Source organism: Mya arenaria, chromosome 5 (assembly GCF_026914265.1).
Source record: "Mya arenaria isolate MELC-2E11 chromosome 5, ASM2691426v1".
NCBI classification, from domain to species: Eukaryota; Metazoa; Mollusca; class Bivalvia; order Myida; family Myidae; genus Mya; species Mya arenaria.
Window position 1 is genome coordinate 50,447,802 of NC_069126.1, and position 14,443 is coordinate 50,462,244.

General features: G+C 33.6%; 1 protein-coding gene across 1 annotated transcript; it reads left to right on the forward strand.

Moving 5' to 3' along the window:
• The first annotated feature begins 7,403 nt into the window (after positions 1 to 7,403).
• Positions 7,404 to 13,841, forward strand: LOC128235772 (uncharacterized). The gene is made up of 10 exons (XM_052950570.1): positions 7,404 to 8,014; positions 8,472 to 8,768; positions 9,006 to 9,311; positions 9,440 to 9,742; positions 10,193 to 10,510; positions 10,777 to 11,058; positions 11,554 to 11,859; positions 11,982 to 12,116; positions 12,754 to 12,857; positions 13,119 to 13,841. The coding sequence occupies exons 1-10, from the start codon at positions 7,660 to 7,662 to the stop codon at positions 13,293 to 13,295; spliced, it is 2,583 nt and encodes an 860-aa protein (XP_052806530.1). The 5' UTR covers positions 7,404 to 7,659; the 3' UTR covers positions 13,296 to 13,841.
• The last annotated feature ends 602 nt before the right edge of the window (positions 13,842 to 14,443 follow it).

The following is a 14,443-nucleotide window of genomic DNA, read 5'->3' on the forward strand; positions in this document are numbered from 1 at the left end:
ATTAACAATATGGCTAAAGCAACAACAACATTAATAGTGTTTATTTTTGGTGAAATTTACTGCCTTACTGCCTTCTTCCCTAGTGAAAACTTGTCCATTTTTCACCATATTTTATGTTTTCCAAATTTGATAAGTGGAGATTTCATACCATTAATGAATAAAAAATCTTGACAAGACTTACTATAAATTAACAAAATAATATATGCATAAAAATCTTTAAAACATGTAGTATATCGAATTAGCATAAGCCCACAACCCTGCACTGGTGAAAATTATGTCATCCGGGCTTGTTCTAATTCTGAATTTAATATAGCAGGGCTTGTTAAAAAATATGCCAAGCAATAGAGTAATAATTCAGGCTTGTTCATCCCGAACTCTAATTTCGATGATATATTTTGCCATTAAAATCTAAAGTAGATATTTAAGCCTGATTTTGTATTTTTCCCAATGTCAACTTTTTTTCCCAAATTGTATTGTTCAGGTGGTAAAAATAATTCCATAAAATACACTAACTAGATATTTTCAATCCTTTACCTAACATAAGTAGAGTAAAGGATGATGAGTTTTTATACAAGAATAAAATTACAAGTACGGTACCAGGTATTGTCAAAAAACATTTCTTCTATTAATAAACAGCAACGTGAGTGGAACCGATTACCAATAGTCAAACCAGTGTGTGTATACCACGTGATAAATTACGTCATATATGCTACGTCGGAAGGCAACATTTTGCTTAAAATGAACACTTAAATCAAAGATACCTTTTCTTTTACACCACCATTTTAAATGAAACAATGGGCAGTCTATGCCGCTTAAAGAGCCCCGCATTTGTTTTATTACCGACATTTGATAAAGTCATTAGTTTCATCTAACACTTCGACAAACCCGTTTTCAAATTCAAGTTTTGACAGTGCTCCGTCAGACGGCCGTATTGTGAAAAGGTTTGTCGAAGTGTTTAAAGAAATTAAACTCGCAATCAAACTCTGGTAAATGGCCGAAAGCAAGGCTCCGTAGGTGGCGTAGACTGCGCTTTGTTTAATTTAAAATGGTGAAGAAATAGTAAAGTTATCTTTGTTTAAAGTCTTTTTTCAAATCAAAATATTGCCTTCTGACTTTATGACGCAATTTATCACGTGGTATACACACACTGCAAACAGGAACTGATTCCCAACACTTTAGTTCTTTAAGCATTCTGTGCAACTCTTCAAACTTGCCCCAGGGTCTGAAGTGAAAAAAATGACCTAATAAATATTCTGCTTTGTGGCATGTTATTAAATGCTTGATCAACACATATCCACTGAATATTATATATCTTAAAATGTCTGACCTCATCAAATTCAAAAGAATCAGTTACTACAATTCAAAAAAAGATTTTGGTATTAATTTTCTGTCGCATAGCTTAGACTTTAAAATTCTAATTAGCTCTTAAAACATGATTTAACATAAGTCATATATGCACTTGCCACTAGACCATTACAAGTTAAAAGGCCATAAATCCCTGATTGTGTAAATCACTGATGGTGCAATCAATTGGAAACAAATGGAAATATTACTAGATTTTGATTGGATGCCTCCATTCAGAGTTTATTATATTGGTCAGGATTTTGATCCAATCAGATTGTTTGTTATACCTAATTTGATGACAAAACAATTTTTAGGTTGAGCTAAATTAGTCCCACCCAATGAAGAAAGGAACATTACTTTGAATTTGTGTCATTATGAAACAAAACTATCTTCCATATTTCTGTATATTTTCTAAGCATTCTCGTTCATTTAGAATGTCAAGTGTCATCTTTGATCCCATTTCTAAATGTAAATAAAATCCCGTATTGCTGTTAGCATTTCTTATTACATCATCATATCATTTTATGTTTAAATAATTGCTTTGCTTATTTATTAGACTAGTTAATAGTGAAACAGACAGTGTTTCTGTAATGAATATGGAATTCTTTATAATTGGAGATTTTGGAAATGGAAATTTAAGGGATTTGCTTTAAGAATGAAGGCAATGAAAAATAATATATTTTACATTAAAAAAGTTGTTAAAATTCAAATCTAAATCAAACTCTTTACCTGAAAAAGATTTTTTTAATTTATTTTTTTTATTCTTGAAGTAGATATATATATATATATATATATATATATATATGTCATATTTTCCATTTTAGAATTTTTAAAGAAAGTTGAGGAACTTGAGAAAAAAAAATTAGAAAGAAAATTTTCAGTCATATGATTACGTGAATATATCAGTTTCTGATTAACATGCATTAATACCGTCTCCGTAGCCTATTGGTTAAGGCGTTTGCCTATGGAAGTCGTAGTCGTGGGTTCATTCCATGGTACATTTAGCTCGATCCCTTTGCAGCGTGATGCCTGCCTCTCGGTACTTTAAGGATGAAAGTGGTTTAGTGGTGTAGGTTTCTGCTTCTAACCCACGACGATGTGGGTTCGATCCCCACCAGGGGTACTATCTCATGGATGGCTTCTCAAAAATGACACAGTAACAGTTTCTAGCCAGGTAAACGGACTCGTGAGTGATTTTATCAGCTATTCACCTTTAGCAAAATCTAGCTTGTTTATTTTAGTGAGATTTAACCAATGAAAGTTGTACCCGTTCATCGGTGCTTTGAAAATAATTAAAGGACCCTGTATGAAGCAAGTGCTTGCAAGCGTTTTCACGGGTAATCCTTGACCGAGTGGTCTAAAGAAATACATTCAGTGTTCTCTAACCTTTAAGTCGATTAAAAATTAACTATTATAACCAAGTACCACCAGGAAGTATTTTTGGAAAATGCAAAATTAAGCTAACAGTTTGATTGTTTAGATTTATTAGTGAAATATGCATTTTGATGAAACAGTTTTCTGAAAAGGAATAATAAAAGTACACATCTGACGCAGTTGTATATAATAAAACTGCTTTAGATTGCACACAAGTTGAAAATGCCGATGGTATACGCGAAATCAGGTAACAACTAACATCTTGCATTGTTATTTTCTTGAATATTCTATCAATATTAAATTAATTAGCAATTATATGATGGCATGTATATATCCCAACTTTATTTTTCCCCAGCAGCTGTAATACTGTGGAAATCTCCAACTGGTGATTTCTCCAACTTCTGTGTTCTCCAACTTCTGTATTCTCCAATTGGTGAATTTTATCAATAGAAATTTACTGTGGAATTCTCCGATTGGAATTTTCCCCAATTGGAGAGCCGTTTTTGCAAAACCATATTTTTTTATTTTTTTTAGATTTTAATAAAGGTAATAACTCAAGAACTCAAAACATAAATAGAAATGTAATTTTCTGCTCCAAATTGTAATATTTGATTTTTTTCAAATTGCTGATTTTTCTCCCGTTTCGTCTCATATGGAAAATTCTCCAATTGGAGTTTGCCAAAACCCCGCGGGGGACCTAAAATCAAATTGGTGGCCAACTGGAGAAATCAATTTTGGAATTAATATTTTCATATTTCTTAAAAAAAAATTAATTTTAGTTAAAATATTTCTTATTTAATGGGCAAACTTTCTATGTGTCGCTTTTGAAGTTGATATCTAAGATAATAAAAAAAAACTAAGTTTGCAAGTGTACCGGATTTCCAAACTTATACCGGATGCTGTTAATGGTTTAAGCCTAAGTGTCACTGAACAGCATCCATCAAGACGATTCTTATTTCATGTTTCGTGCTTACAAAAGAATGCATACATATTTAAAGAAACACTTACGTTGAAGGTAAAACAATACGTTTTTGCTATATATTACCGTTTTGTAGACGTCTCTTCCGTAAACAGCAAACAAGAGCTATTGCTAGTATACCAATAAATGCCAAACTACCACAGATAATGGGGAGCCAAAAGCGACTGAATGGTGATATTCCAGCGTTTTCCTGGGTACCTGAAATAACAAATGTTTTCTTGTTATTTGATTACGCAACAGCACATTTATTCTGTTCAATTGTAAATGTATATGTTTAGTTTTATATTTATCATTACTTAGGGTTTTTACGCATTAAATAAAGACATAACTTGAGTACTTTAAGAACATTTACTCACATGTAGTAGTATGGTCATATAGTAAAGTTAATACGTACAGCTCATAAGTATTGGCTTGCAAATAGACCTTCCATTCATGTTGTTTCCAATCTTTGATATGCAACACATTTCTGTTCCATTCAATTCCTTATCAACAGTTATAAAAGTTGTTTTGCTGGAGAAGGTGTTTTTAAAGCGATCGTATTCATCATGTTGTTGTACTTTTAACTTTTTTCATCAAAACGAATTTCAATCATTGGAACTGGAAAATCATCATTTACTTCACAAGTTGCAGTTGAGCGATCGCCATAGAAGCAGCTTGGTTCTTTTAATGTTGCCGTTCCAAACTCTTCAAGCATATTCGTACAATATCAGATAACTCAAAAGTGTTAGTATACGTCTGAAGCATCGTTCCAACACATGTATGACGCAATGATAAAAATATTGCAATATCAATTAATTTTAACGTTTTTATGTATTACTCTGTCAAAATTAATTAAACGTCGTACTTAAAAAATCTAAATGGGCAGCAAACTAACTATTTTTACAAAGAAATTAATTATTACTTATTACAAATGCTAGATGTCAAAAAGGGACAGTCGATAAACTATGCACACGCAACACCATAATCTATGGACAAGAATTGAAAGTTTATTGAAACAGATGTAATTAATAACATTGGACTGAAGGCAGTGTTCTTATAAAAGCGTGGCATGCTTTTGTGATAAACGTCGAATGAAATACATGGTAATGTTACATGGGTAGATTTAGGTAAACGTTTAAGAGAGACCCTTACCTACAAAGTAGGCGGGCTGTAAACTCCACTGGATCCTCATTAGCGCTGTATAAAGCTGTACATGTTAAATTGCTGCCAACCATGTCTTTCTTAAGTCGGAAAGAGGTGTGGTCTAATTTGTGCATGTCTGGCTGTTTTCCTTCCACACAAGTGGTAATACTTGTCCTCCTACTTTAAAGGGAACATAAAGAGGCTTTATTCCAAAATCTGTCTTGCAAAATATGTCGATTCCAGTATCAGCGTAAACACATTTTGTTTTGAAAAAGTCTCCAAACTGAGGCCCAACAACGACAGAGTTTTGAGGAACTGAAAAATACCGAATTATATTTGAAAGTCTATAGGGAAATGAACTACTGATTCAAATGCAATATCAAAACATGATATTAAATCGATTTGAGGGTTCAGTTATTAAAGTTTCTTAACAATGACCAAGGATATCATATTTAAATTCATACAAGCATACCTTCTAAAACCAGCTTGATTATTTGGGAATTTAATAATGGGTTGTGGGCACATTCAGCGTAAAAGTACGTGTTATTATAAATATCCTTTGCATTAATGATGGTAAAAAAGTAAGATCCATTTTCTGAGAACTGAATACTGCCATTTTGACTGTTAGCGACCCTGAACTCAGCTGTTCCTGGTTGAAGGTAGTTCCATACGACGCCGCCCATCCACTCATCACATGACTCCATTTTCAGCGTCACCGGTCTGTTCACATACGATGGCTTGATCAATGTAATTGTTCCATACCTATTATACCGTTGCGGTTCAGCACTAAAATTCATAAAACGAATCTAACATTATTATACTATTCATAATGTACTTGTCCATCTTTTTATGAAACAAAAACAATCGACATTTTTTATAGTTTATTATTTATTATTTTGTATATTCTGAAATACATCACCTTAAATACTAACTAAAACATACCTAAACACAAACACACCATGAGGAATTGTATCGTAAGGTTTTCTTTAATCAGAGGTAATGCGTAAGATATACCGAACTGAAATATATAAGGAAATGTATATGCTCAGAGATATTTGGGGCAAATTCTTAGACATTGGACCATGCACTGGATGGGCATATTGTTATAAAACAGACAACATTGTTAAGGACCTGTCAATACTGATTCAGGATGGGGAGGAAATCATTTCTTGTTTTGTGGTTTTTATTCTTAATTGTTTAGAAAATTATTTGCGATTGTAAAGTGTTTTATGATTGTTTATTATTATATTTGTCATAGTGGTGTCCCGTACGAAGTTCACTATGTTGCTATTTAGTCAATGTCCCTTCATAGCTACATTAAAGTACATGTAAATATCAAAGATCCGTATGCTACTACATACACATGTTCTGGTCATGATTTCTTAACATTTTTGACTGAATTAAATGATGATAGTAATATTTTCTAGCTAAGAGGGTCTAGATATGTCAAATAGAAACAAAATAAATTTATTAAAGTCAAATGTCTTTTGAATGAAAATTGGATGCTTTAAAACATAGCCTACATACATCATGACCACGCAAACAATAATATCCTAAAAGGATGCACTCGTATGTACAAACATGGTCTTGTTGAAAGACACGATGAATTGAAGACAACACTTTTGCACGATTTGCTCAGGTTGCATGGTAAGACAAATGGTAACCTCACTTGCTTCTTAACAAAACACATTGGGTTTACTTTCTGGCTCAGGCATATGTTATTTTGATTTGTGGTCAGCAAGCCGTACACCTTCGCTTTCTGCGAGTGTTTCTATATTCCCCAAGAAAACAAAAGCACATGCTCGTGCAACGTCGTACCAACGAAAGGGACTAAACGTAGGTTAACAATAACGTTCTAACATAAATATAGTTTATATTAAATACGGATCGCCTAAATGTTATATTGTCATGCATCAATAGTTGATGGAAATACACGAAGAGAAAGCCGTTGAGCCTTTTGAGTGGTAAATGATACAAAATGGAAACTACAGCCAAGTCACTTAGCTTACAACAAACAAAGATCGGGTTGAAAGGAATAAGGATCAAGGTCAAATAAATACAAACTTACCGTATGTCGATAATATAAGCGGTCAATCAACCTCCAAATGTAGATCGACCTCAGCTATACTATAAGCGACAAACAGTACAACGCCTACAATTTTCACAGCCACTTTTCAGTTCGAATCTGGCTTTGCTTGTAGAAGGCCTCTATGAATCACCATATGGAGGTGGTTTTCCATACAATGCGTGCACAGGATTGGTGATAGGAAATTATGTTTGTTTGTTTATAACTGCTGTCGGTCTAGTGTAACCGGAAAATAAGTGAAATTGTAGGCGAAATATGATTCTAAATTACAAGCGGACATTTATTATTAATGCATTGTGTGGTTACATACGCCATTCATAATTATTTTCAAAGAATGGCGGCTTTCGGACTGTTCTTGTTTAATGAACGAGTGATAACACCGATTTCCGTAATATAGATCTAGCTACTAACTCATGTCTGCAACCGTTACATATTAATGTACTTTGTACATTGTACCACCAATGTGTAAGTGTCAAGTGGTGCCTGTATACTCTCGTATTTGATTCCGGTAGTTTTATCCGTTTTTCTAACGCTGTTTGAATGTTGAATTTCTGTAGTTGTCATGTACTTCAAAAATCGGTGATCTGTTCAAACCTAATGGATGTGTTTTAGAATAACAATAGCAGATGTAGAAGGTAATATAAGTGATACTCTCTTTTGTTAAACACCAGTTTGAAATAACACTGATAAGTGTGACTGTCCATAATGAAACGAAATTGTAAGTAGCTTGTCAAATATCATTATTAAGGGTAAAATGTGTATGTGGATGTGGATTGTTACCACGATTCCAGCACTTTTTGGCAACGTTTATGCTGCCAGTAACCAGTATGGAACAATATCGGTGGAAGGACCAGCTTTTGTGAACAGGGAGATAACATTGAAAGCGACTCCACACTATCCTTGGGAGTGTGACGTAGAATGGAGATACTTGATGGAAAAGGGAAAAGCATTTCGTACAATAAAGGGGACAAATGTTTCCATATATTTGGAAAAAGGATCGTTCTTTTTAAACTTGACGCCCTCAATCGATAACAACAATTCTGTTTTCTTTGCCAGATGTTCAACAAACACAACAATTAAAACACGAATGATATCTCTAAATATGAAAGGTATGTATCACAGACCGTTTCAAGGCGGTCACGCCATTAATTATTTCATATCATTGTATTTGTTGACTTGTGTTTTGTTTGTTGTCATTTGGTGCGTTTTTTCATTAAAGCATCCTTACACAATCATGGTAGTTTTTTGCTTCTGGGCATGTCGATGTAAGCTTATGCGTACTTTAAACTGTTCCATAAGCCCGTTCTTATCGGGCGTACTTTAAACTGTTCCATAAGCCCGCTATAGATTACATCATCGGCTGTCCATGCAATTTATTTTGTATTATTACTTGCTTCAAAGGCCCGTTTTTATCAAACGCTATATACTATATCATAGTCTCTATTGAAAGATGAATAAAAGATAACAGCTAAAACTGCGAATTTTGAGGGTGCGAGCAATGGACTGACACAACTAAAATATGGTTTTGCTGTTTTGTTTTGTTGATCAGTAAGTTATCATTTACAGATATTGTTGGTCAATGTGGTGCTCTCATGCTTCTAAGCCCTGTCGTTCGCGGTGCAGACGTTATATTGGGATATTTTCCGTCTGATGACTCTATAAAGCGTCAAACATTCACTAGACGTACGTGGCAGAAGAATAAACAAGATATACAATTACGAGAAGGTTTTTACGAAGAGAAAATCAGTTCTGTATATCTTTTTACATTAACGATATTCAACTTTGATGAAGGAGACGAGGGAACATATAATCTAGAGTGCAATTCAGTCGACAACACAGAATCTGTGCAGCTTCATTTTTTAGGTTCCTTAATTGTACTTCTGCATGCATAATACCATATTTATGGTTCATACACGTATAAATTTATATGCGATTAGTTACGTCTGCTTGGGAAAAAACATGAATCAATTAATTGTATGAAGAATCTTGTACGATTCTGATAACCATTGCACAAGCAGCAATGTAAAATACTTTTTAATCTGTATTTACAAGGATAATTTAATATACAAAGGTATTTAAATGAGTTTCCTTATTTTCAAGTGCAACCTAGTTACCCTGTACTCGCTCCAAAGTCCAATGACTTTAATACAACACAATGCATTTATGTTTATGGAGGCTCCGACATGTATTGCATAACTGATAATGGAACAAAACCCGTACAGGTCGTACTTTCACTGGGCCAGGATTCATTTGTTCTTGCTGAAACTGAATGGAACAACGGGATGTACAGATTCCGTAACGCTCATCAACAAATGGCTCGACTGTCAAGACAGAATGTGACATGTCAGGTTTCAAATGCAGCCCTTGAAACTCCTTACGAAGTGCACGGCATTCTATGTAACGTGGGTGAGCAAATATGGGTTACCTAATTACTTAATGACAAGCTCTAATTAGGTGTTTTGTGGAAATGAATCCTATACTATTATATCGTGTATAATATTGAATATTATTAAATCAATGTTTTTCGAATCCAGAGCAAGGTAGCCCGCCCATCCTAACAGTTCCAGAATTCCTTGATGGAGAAAATTCAACAGCATCTTGTGCAGTTCGCAATGCTATCCCAGCTCCGGCAATAGAAATGCACATTGGCACAGTCTTGCTAGATGATGTTCTACAAACTGATTCTTTCCAAGGATCTTCTCATACTTTTACAAGCTCAGCAAGAGTGACAAAGGCTAACATTGCGTGGAATGGAAAAGAGATGTGCTGCACCAGAAAGAGCAAATACGAGTTTGGTTTTAATGATATCTCAGTATGCAAAAACATCAGTATGACATGTAAGTTTTATCTGTGTTAGTTCGACTTTGAATTAAAACAGATAATTTAAATGTTAGCAGTTGTTGGCATTCAGTTATACTTACCTTTGTTGTATACTCGTTTTATGGAATTTAATAATTTGTAAGGATGTTATTAAAGTTATTAAAGTTATAAAAACGCACCTACTGCCGAATGAATAAACATTGTATTATCAAGTCGAATATTTATGAAGACTAATCCGTTTAAAAAAAGATGGTACCGTTTTAATGTTTGATATTTAAAGAAAGCCATTGTACTCTTTAATATTATGTTCACAAAATGTGCTACCAAAGGCAATTTTAATGATAAACGGCAAATCAATAATAATAAATGGGTTTCACACTTTTATAAACTGTATGATAGAATATAAAATACATTCATATTATCCAATTCAAGTTCAAGACATTTTTTTTCTTTTTTCCTTATTTCAGTCCCCCCCTCGAACATTTCTCTGTCCATTAACAAAATACCAAAATACAACAACACTTATTTTATCAGTGTCTTAAATATTTCTTGTGAAACGAATGAATCAAATCCGCCTTGCACAATTGAATGGTCAAGCGACAACAGTAATTTGAGATACATTCAGAGTAACAATTGGACGAATGGTGACAATGGGAGATATAGTGCTGTATCGAACGTGCTTTACAGTGTTTCTAAATACATGGCTGGGGGAACTATTACTTGTTCAATAAGATGCGATCATTTTCAATCACATTTGACTACAAACTACACAGTATCTTCCTCAGGTACGTACTCTATCTTATTTATTTGGCGATTTTTCAAACTTTCTTTTTCCAACCGTGACTGCTTTTTCCATTTACTTTCTTCTCTAAAACGATCCACCTTATGGAATGAACTATTATCATAGCTTTTATACAATGCGTTTTACCAACTTGTAACAAGAGTTAAATTCAATTCATCTTAAACTGAATAATAACTATCATTTTCTCTTAACAGTGCGTTCGGTTTACTTTGCTACTTCTTCAACAATTTGTACTGTTGTATATTTCAGGTGGTCCGACTCTGTATTTGAACACGACATCACCTGTTCAATTATGCCCAAATACTAGAGTGACCGTAAACTGTCTTGTGGATGACAGTAATGCTAATGGACAATGGACGCTTAGATGGGAAGATGCAAATACCACTGTGCTAAGGACTTGTACACAAATAGAGGAATGCCTTTTAACGCTGGATTATACGGGAGATGGTTTAAACACATACATTGGCTACGCTTGGACATCAGTGGACCTTTTGAAACATTCCTTGACAGTTTCAAGCTCAATGACAGAGGGTTAGTATTAGCATTTCAAACACAGTTTCAAATGATATTTTAAATAAATAGGGCTACTATGCTTCAATAAGTATACTGTATTGGGCAAGATCACACGGACCTTTTATCTGTACATCCAAAACCTTATTATGTATTTTCTGCTTTCAACTATAATTTTGACTCTAATTTTAAACTGAAAGTTTATTGGGGATATAATAAATTTTCGATTGGGATGATAACATCGAAATATTAAGCTCCGGCCATGGTGATTTCAAAGTTATTTTCATTATTTCAAAATACAAGACAATAGAGAACTAAAATTCTCTTCGGATTGACAAAATATTAATGAGATGTTTAACGATGTCAATACGATCCGCAGATAACATGAAGGTTAATGATTTAAATGAAATATTTCTGTGTTAAAAACGTATTTCTACAAAACAAATCCAAAATGTTTCCATTTCATTCCATAGATCTATTTTTTTTAGTTTTTGCGTCGAACATCCACTGTTTCAGACCTATTTATGGAGGCAACTATTGTAAAACAAAGCATTCCTAATATACTTAACTTAACCTGCAACACCAGCGGAAAATGCATGCCATGTGCAATTGCATGGAGCAGCAACTCCGTCTTACTTGACCCTATATCGACCTCACAATGGACAAAGAACAGTGGCTCCGGCTATACAAGTGTTTCAAATGCTCTCTATTTCATTACTGAAGATGTGGACGGGAAAATGATACAGTGTTCTGTTAATTGTGGAAACGAGTCGTCATATTCAAACAATGAAACATACACAATTTCCTTTCAAGCTGTTCAAGGTACGTAAGTTGCCATTATTTTGAATATGCGAAATGCAATTATTATAAACAAATCAAAGCAACAATATAGCTACAAATTATAATAAGCAAACTGAAATACAGTAAATGTTATCTAATTGCAGATTCAACTAACAACTCTGCACCAGTTCTAACCGAAAAGTGGCATATGTCGGTCATCTACGCCGTAGCTGGAACACTTTTACTTCTACTTGTTCTAACGTTAACCTTTCTTCTCTTTAGGCGATGCAAACCTCATGGTAATTGTGTAAATACTTAAATTGGAAATAAAACATTCATATCAAGATTTGTTTGATCGATACGTATTTTAGTTTTCTTGATCCTTGTTTCAAATTATTTTAATAGTAAAAATACAATCTATATTAGTTTATCAGAACTCAAGAAGAGCTATTTGTCATCGCTTGTTGTTCTTTGACAATGTTTTTACTTCAGGAAGACTCATTTTTACTTCTGTGACAGAACGCATTTTATTTGTCATCATAAGTCAACTTTGAGAAATGTGAGGTGTTGTATATCCAGGTATAGATCACTGCTAAGATCAGCACAAATTGACTCTGTATACGAAAAATCATTAATGAAATTTGAGAAATTATAGTAAGTTTGAATATACATGTCAGGAAAATCAGTAGGGAAGGGAAACTTGTTTAAAAGACATTGTATAAACCAATGTCACAAACTGGATAATACAATGAAAGGTACGGAAACATGCTTAGAAGCCAAAAATAAACTGTTATATTTTTAATGGCACACAGAGTGCAATGGCATTCTAAAAAAATCGTCGTGTCCTTCGAATTTTAAATACATGTTATTTTTTTTTAAATGCCAAGAAATGTGTTACTACATGCATGATAAAAAGCATTTACATCGTTGGCACAGTGTATGCAACGCTTCTACGCCGCAGGACAACAGCAGTTAGAGAGCGATGTACACATGTGTATGATACGGTGTCTAATGTTGAGACAACTGCGCTTCACAATCTGGTAAGATGTCTTTAAATTATAACCTTGAAATGTAGACTAAAAACCGTATGTTGTTTCTCCTGAGAGTACTGATTCAAATGTATGTCGATGTTGGAAGGCGTGAACGATTACGTTATAAACCATCTGTTTCTTCCGTCCATAATTGATATTATAACAAACAAACTCAGTAAAATCTTATTTCTGAAATTACTGAAAATAATTGTATTTTAATCCTGTAATGTTTATTCTACTTATAAAATATCAAAATATATGTTTTTGAAGAGAGGAGTGTCAACAAATGCTATCCAGATCACAAACGCACCTCAACATTTGGATATGGAAGGAAACAAAGTCCCCTCAAATGAAAATGTAAGCCAATATGACTATGTGGACACTACATCCGACCACAGCGACAGTCAGAAAAACGCGCCGGGTGAAAATTATATTCACGCTTTATAAAACTATTTGAGAGTCGTTTTTACTATGTAGTCAGATTTGTATCGTTCAAAATTCCTATGATCATTTCAGTTACGCTAACTGTTTCAAGGCGTTTATTGCCATTTGGTTCCTTCCTTTTGTACAATTTATCTTTTTTTAATTTATTTATCATATGAGTGCATAGTTTCGTAGACGATTGATATTAACCGGAAAAAGAGGTATTGTTGTATTGTACCTTGGAAGTTTTTGATTATAAACGATATTTTGATAGTCATTATTCAATGGAAACTTTTATATATTATATATGTGTGTGTTTGTGTATGTTTGTGTGTGTACATACCGTGGATGGTCTTATGAGGTTGAGCAAAACTTTAATACATTATGTTTGACCGTTGTGCTTGTTGTTTTTGTTACTACTGCATTTTTATAGTGTAAGTAATCGGATTGCCTGATCCAGGAGTCCAACTATCAACGTAGAGTCTATGGCTGTTACCTTGTTCTATTATAGATGTTATGAGTTTATTTTATTTCCTTTTTGATTATCATGATGTTATATGTTGTATATGATTTTGTGTCATACTGGTCATTTAAGCACATCTGTGCACAAAATAAAATTTACTTAAAAATATGCATTTCTGTTATGATAATGTGGAGATATAGTTGCCATTGCGGCTGAATGAAACCCAATGTGGAAAAGGTCTAGCCTATAACAACAAGAAATCAAAAGACGTGTGGTCATGTGCTATGTATTGAACCAAGCTCCGGGAAACAACGACCCAAGTTAAATATTTACCACGTCCAATTGCTTAATCATAACATTTGATTCACAATTGTATTGAGAAACACACACACACACACTATTTACGCCAACAAATGCAGATAATAATACGGTTATAGTTACTAGGTCAAGATTTGCCCTCATTTGCAGTCTGATTAGAATACATTTTGTCAATGATTGGGGTCGGTATATATACAGTATATTTAATTCTGAAGCATTTTTTATTATCGCCATATCCCAATTTTAACTTAAGCAACGGAAATGTTACTTTGGTTGAAAGTACAAAAGTCATGTAAAGAACCAGTTGTTGTTTTGATTTCAAAAGCATTTAAAGACGATATAGAGTAAAACTCCGGATAAATCGATATATGACATTTTAAACAACATAAAA

Excerpts from the sequence above, each read along its gene's own strand:
- LOC128235772 (XM_052950570.1), top strand. The coding sequence starts at position 7,660 with ATGTGTATGTGGATGTGGATTGTTACCACGATTCCAGCACTTTTTGGC. Across the intron at positions 9,743-10,192 it reads CAAAAACATCAGTATGACAT|TCCCCCCCTCGAACATTTCT; the intron begins GTAAGTTTTATC and ends TCCTTATTTCAG. Across the intron at positions 10,511-10,776 it reads CTACACAGTATCTTCCTCAG|GTGGTCCGACTCTGTATTTG; the intron begins GTACGTACTCTA and ends TGTATATTTCAG.